The 6,608-nt window shown below is 39.2% G+C and overlaps 1 protein-coding gene across 1 annotated transcript; it reads left to right on the forward strand.

The window, feature by feature from the left end:
- The first annotated feature begins 252 nt into the window (after window positions 1–252).
- Window positions 253–6,045, forward strand: DUSP12 (dual specificity phosphatase 12). Its single transcript, XM_007458416.1, has 6 exons — window positions 253–635; window positions 1,598–1,711; window positions 1,804–1,922; window positions 2,316–2,412; window positions 2,723–2,909; window positions 5,879–6,045. The coding sequence occupies exons 1-6, from the start codon at window positions 253–255 to the stop codon at window positions 6,038–6,040; spliced, it is 1,062 nt and encodes a 353-aa protein (XP_007458478.1). The 3' UTR covers window positions 6,041–6,045.
- Window positions 6,046–6,608: the final 563 nt, after the last annotated feature.

A 6,608-nucleotide genomic window follows, 5' to 3' on the forward strand; every position in this document is an offset into this window, starting at 1 on the left:
TCTCAACACTAAGAGCCTGAGAAGCCCTGTATTAGCGTTAGTTTATCCTATCCCACCAAGTTGGAGGAGCCGGGTAGAGACAAGGGTCCAGAAGTGGTTCTGAACGGGGTTTAGCTCCGCCCCAGCCGCAGTAACGTCACCTTCCCCCAGTAAATCCACATTCCCGCGGTCGACGTGGTCCCCCGAGGGAGCGGCGGCGCAACTCAGGCCGGTGGGCCTAGATGAAGGACGTTCTAGCCGACTCCCTACTCGATGGTAGGGCCCTCCTCGGTCTGGCCTCCGGGCGCCGCCATGTTGCAGCCTCAGAACGGGAGCCATGGATGTGAGCGTACGGCCGGCAGCCGGACCCGGGCCAGCTCCGCTGAGCACATGCTGGAGGTGCGGCCGGGGCTGTTCCTGGGTGGAGCTGCGGCAGTCGCGGAGCCGGACCACCTGAGGGAGGCGGGCATCACGGCAGTGCTGACGGTGGACTCGGAGGAGACCGACTTCAACACGGGGGCTGGGGTCGAGGGTCTACGGAGTCTCTTCGTGCCAGCGCTGGACAAACCCGAGACCGACCTGCTTAGCCATCTGGACCGGTGCGTGGCCTTCATCGGCCAGGCCCGCGCCGAGGGCCGCGCGGTGCTGGTGCATTGGTGAGTGGCCGGGTCCGTGGGGAGAGCAACCCCGCCACGCTTCCAGCCTGCCCCCCTCACCCTTCTCCCAGGCCCCAGAAGAGGACGAAGGGGCTGTCAGCCACTAGAACCTTCTCCTCCTCCCTCTCGCACAGGCTTGTGTCTGAGAGAGGATCGGGCAGGAGGCGGGCCCCTGATGGCGTACAGGCTTTCATTCGTTCAGTTTGTGTTGGTTCATTCTGCAGCCGCTGAGTTTTGTTTCGGAGGTAGGAGGAATCTTCAGGTAAATGACAAAGTCCCTGAACCTACAGAGTTTAAATCTGTTCACGAGAAGCCACACACATACCCAGATTATTGTAATGCAGACTAGGATGCGAGGTGTGTAGTAAGAGATTAACAAAGGTTAAGGTTATTCAGACTTCAGAGGAAGAGGAAATTATTTTCATTGCTTTTGTTTGAGGCGGGGTGGCTGATGTAGGGGAAATGTGGGGAGAGAAAAATTGGTTAGGACGTAAAGGATCCCTAAGCCATTCCTAGAGGAAAGATGGAGTAGGTGATAGCAATGGCAAAAAGAGTGTAATAACGATAGTTTACATTTATTGAGCCAGCACTTTTACTGCCAGCATTTATTCTAAATATTCCATAAAGGACATAAGGTAGTGATAAAAGGGAAAGAAGTCTGAGATCAGATCTCCAGGGCTCTTAAAGCCAGCAAAGGAGTTTAGATTTTTTCTGAAGCCATTATAAAATGTTAAAAAAAATTAGTGTAATTATTTTTGAATAGGTAATACCTTCATATGGTTCAGAATTCAAAATGAATAAGGAGATAAGGGAATAATTCTTTTGTACAGCAGTAGTAATTCGGAGGCAAAGGGTTTATTTGAGTAGAAGAAGCAGACAAGTGGACCTGAACTTTACCATTAATGGGGGGCTGGGTTTTTTTAAATTGGTGCTATTTGATATTTTAAAGGTTTCTTTTTCAGCCACGCAGGGGTCAGTCGAAGTGTGGCTGTAATGACTGCTTTTATGATGAAGACTGACCAACTTACCTTTGAAAAAGCCTATGAAAACCTTAAGACTATCAAACCAGAGGCTAAGTGAGTTCTTTGCCGTACTAATAATTCTGCTTTTGTGATGTGATTTTATTTATTTAAAGAAAAATTAACTCTATGTTTGTTTGTCCTTGCAGGATGAATGAGGGGTTTGAGTGGCAACTGAAATTATACCAGGCAATGGGATGTGAAGTAGATACCTCTAGTGCAATTTATAAACAGTATCGTTTACAGAAGGTTACAGAGAAGTATCCAGGTGAGTAATAATTGGTAGTATGTGTTTGGTCCTTTCTAGATGCTGTTTACTCTGACACCAAATGTTTCAGGTGCATTATCCCTTTTTCCAGCGATCCCTTGAGAGAGGTACTTTTATTTCCTTTTGAAACCATGGCTTAGCAAGGAATAGCTTGTTCAGGGTCACAAGGTTTGTAAGTGGCTGGCTTGAATTTGAACTCAGGCAGTCTGTGCCTGGAACCCAAGGGCTTGATCACTGTGCCCTCCTACCTCATCCTGATTTCTCAACAATGGAGAATATATATATTTTTTAATTTCTGAAGTTAGCACTACTTGCCTCAATTTGACATTAGCTGAATTTTGTCTGAAAATTCAGAGTTGATTTTGACAAATGGATACATTTTGTGTCATGTAGAATTGCAGAACTTACCTCAAGAACTCTTTGCTGTTGACCCATCTGCCATTACACAAGGATTGAAAGATGGGGTGCTCTACAAATGTAGAAAGTGCAGGTAAAATATTTTGTATCTGGAGATTTTACTTTGTCTCAGTAGCTGAAAGGTACTGAAAGTTTCAGTTTCTTAAAATCTTGTAGGAGGAATTTGTTTAATTGAATAATACAGAAATTTCATATTCAATTCTGGTTTCAAGAATATGAATTCTTAAAAATAAAAGTAATGCGGTTACTTGTAGAAGTTATTGAAAATTAAAGTAGCATAATCAATGTTCTATTAATTTGCCCCCTGAGAAATACTGCACATTTAATCTATTTTTTCATCCTTTTGCAAGTCATTAATGTTTTTGTTTGTTTGGGGGTTGCAGGCGATCTTTATTTCGAAGTTCTAGCATTTTGGATCATAATGAAGGAAGTGGTCCTATAGCCTTTGCCCACAAGAGGATGACACCATCCTTCATGCTTACTACAGGGAGTCAGGCTCAATGTACATCTTACTTCATTGAACCTGTGCAGTGGATGGAATCCACTTTGCTGGGAGTGATGGATGGACAGGTGAGAACACATTTTACTTTCTACAGTTTTATTGTGTCATCTATATTTTGTTCCTTTCATTTTAAACCATATTTTAACTAGCATTTTACTCCATCTTAACTGCTTTCTTTCTAAAGTTTAATATCTTCCTAATGTAGACCAGACTTTATCAAAGATAAATTAGTCAAATAAAAACCAGCTGATGTAAAATAGTGAACCACTTTTGGTGGAAAGCTGTTGGTCTAAGTTCATTAATTCCTTTTAAGGGTATTATTTGTATTTTTTCAAATTAAGACTAACTAATTAGAATATATTTAAAAAACTTGAACTTTGTAAGAAGTAGGGCAAATCAAGGATTTTAAAATTAGATTTTAAACTTCTTCTTAATCTTCCTTTTTTTGTCTTTTGGCTCTGTGTATTTGTTTTCTTGATCTTTCAGTTTTGTATGTTTGTTGTGAGATTTTTTTTCATTTCCTGTTAATTCTAAAGAATGCAGCTCATGTGAGCATCCTGTGACAGCCACAATTCTCCTTTAGGTTTACATGATATTAATCTAAAGATATTCTAAATCTAAGATATAATGATGTTTAAAGTTTGTATGGTGAGTATTTTATGAAACCTTTTCACTGTATTATTTTATTTGAAAAATACAATAACTTTATAAAATCGAGCACATATCTATTCACATTTTATATGTGAGGAAACTTAGTTTGCATTAGTTAGTGTCTTGCGTAGAAAGAGGTACCCTATTTTCAAACCCATGGTTTCAGATAATGCTGCTTTATTGAGGTATAATTCACTTACCATATAATTTACCCATTGAAAGTGTACAGTTCAGTGTTTTTTAGTATATTCACGGAGGTTTTTGCAGCTATCACCATTTTTATCGCTACCAAATAAACCTTGTACAGCACTCACTTCCCATTCTTGATGATGTTATTTGTTGAAGTCCACTTTATCAGTTTTTTTTCTTTTGTGGCTTGTGCTTTTGCCTTGCTACTTTTGTTTATTGTTTTTTGGGGCGTGCCTTGCAGCTTGTGGGATCCTAGTTCCCCAACCAGGGATTGAACCTGGGCCCTCAGCAGTGGCAGTGTGGAGTCTTAACCACTGGACTGCCAGGGAATTCCCCTGCTGCTTTTATTTAACCCGGAAAACACAAGATAAAGGCATTTTTGTGAAATATTCTAGATCACATTTGTGCATACTTCTTTGTACGCTTACTTGAATTTTCTTATAGAATATATACCTAAAAGTGGAATTCCTGGCTTGAGGAGTGTGTACATTTTAAATATTACTGATAGTCTGGGCTGACATTAACAATGTCCATACAAATTTGCCTTTCACTAATGTTGAATGCATGTACTCATTTCCCCATACCCTTGACATAATGGATATTGTAAAATTGGTAAGGTTTTGTCAGTCTGTCAGTTTGTGAGATGAAAAATGTTAATCCTATAATGTTTTAATTTGAATCTCCATGACTACTACTGAGACCAACATCTTTATATACTTATGAGCCATTTATATTTTTTTTCACAGTAAATTTCCTTCATGTCCTTGGCCCATTTTTCTGTGGGTTTTGTCTTTTTCTAACGGATTTGTAGGAGTTCTTTATATAGTCTAGAGTTAATGTTTCGTGTAATATGTTGCAGATATTTTCTCCAGTCTGTTGCTTATCTCAGCTTTGTGATACATTTTTTTCTTCAGCTTTTTGAGATATAATTGACATACAGCAGTGTATAAGTTGAAGGTATACAGCATAAATGACATACATATATTGTGAATGTGGGTTTTTTAAATTGTAAAATATTCATAACATAAATTTACCATTTTAACTATTTTTAAGTGTGTAATTCAGTAGCCTTGAGAACATTCACATTGTTGTGCAACCGTCACCACCATCTTCCCCAACTGAAATGCCATACCCATTAAACACTAATTCCCCATACCACCCCCACCAGGCCCTGGCAACCACCATTCTACTTTCTGTCTTTATGAATTTGACTACTCCAGGTGCCTCATAAAGTGGAATTACACATCTTTTTGTCCTTTTGTGACTGGATTATCGCACTTGGCATAATGTCCTCAAGGTTCATCCATGTTATAGCATGTATCAGAGTTTCCTTCCTTTTTAGTGCTGAATAATATTCCATTTTATGTATAGGCTACCACATTTTTTTTGTGTGTGGTACGCGGGCCTCTCACTGTTGTGGCCTCTCCCGTTGCGGAGCACAGGCTCCGGACGCGCAGGCTCAGCAGCCATGGCTCACGGGCCTAGCCGCTCCACGGCATGTGGGATCTTCCTGGACTGGGGCACGAACCCGTGTCCCCTGCATCGGCAGATGGACTCTCAACCACTGTGCCACCAGGGAAGCCCCACATTTTGTTTATCCGTTCATCTATCCGTGGACATTTGGGTTGCTTCTTCCCTTCAGGTATTGTGAATAGTGCTGCTATGAACATGCGTATACAAATATCTGTTTTGAGTCCCTGCTTTTATCTCTTTGGGGTATATACCTAGAAGTGGAATTACTGGATCATATAGTAACTCTATGTTTAATTGTTTTGAGGAATGTGGTATATTTTGTCAAACTAAAATTTAAGATATTTATGTAATCAATTCTAGTTTCTGAGTTCTATGCCCAGACTTTCCATATAGCTCGTCGATGATTTAAAAGTCAACACATGTGCCACAGTCACAAAACAGTCACAAAACCTTCTGTTTCACATCTCAACCTTCACCTTTCTCCCTTAATGCTGGAATTAATCTATTCCTCCTCTAAACTCCCAGAGTACAACATACTTCTTACACAATTATTGTAGTCTACTATCTATTACAGTAAATTGCCATTGCATCTCACTGATTAGACCATCAACTCCTTGAAGGTATGAGCCATGTCTTACCTGTTTTTATATCATATATTACCAAAGATAATTATTTGTTTTGTATAAAAGTGAATGAATGAAGTAACACATTTATTTTATTTCAGCTTCTTTGCCCCAAATGCAGTGCCAAGTTGGGTTCTTTCAACTGGTATGGTGAACAGTGCTCATGTGGTAGATGGATAACACCTGCTTTTCAAATACATAAGAACAGAGTGGATGAAATGAAAATGCTGCCAGTTTGGGGATCACAAACAAGGAAAATATGAACTTGTGCTACCCTTGCTTATTGTCATTCATGGCAGATTGTTTGGTTTTAGGCCATTAACATTTCATTTGAAATATGAGAAGATAAAAATCATTTGACTTAGAAACTATACTTTGTCAGCTTCTTACACTAAGGAGAATGGAAATCAAAACCTTTTAATCATGTAAATTATACTTTATTTGATATTAAAATCTTTTATAACCCAGATACTTTATTTATTTCATATATATTTAAAAGTTGTGATTTTTGGAATGTTAGTTACGTAGTCTTAAGGTCTAGATGGACAAAATTATGTATAAAAATTAGAAACTGTCATGTTTAAGTGACATTCTTTTATTTCTAGAAATGTAAAACAGATTTGTTTGGACATATTTTGACATTTCTGTTTCTCTCTTTTAAGGGACATTAGTAAAGCTACATTAGTCTGGGTTTTTCTTGGAAATGTAGAAGAAAAGGACATCAGTAAAACACTGACTAAAATGTGGTTTTCCTATGATACTTTTTGAAGTAATCTACTTAAAGAAATGTATTAATGTTAGGTATATTTCTAGTGATGAAGAAAATTAAAT

The sequence above is a fragment of the Lipotes vexillifer genome, unplaced genomic scaffold, assembly GCF_000442215.2.
Source record: "Lipotes vexillifer unplaced genomic scaffold, Lipotes_vexillifer_v1.1 scaffold1312, whole genome shotgun sequence".
Taxonomy (NCBI): domain Eukaryota; kingdom Metazoa; phylum Chordata; class Mammalia; order Artiodactyla; family Lipotidae; genus Lipotes; species Lipotes vexillifer.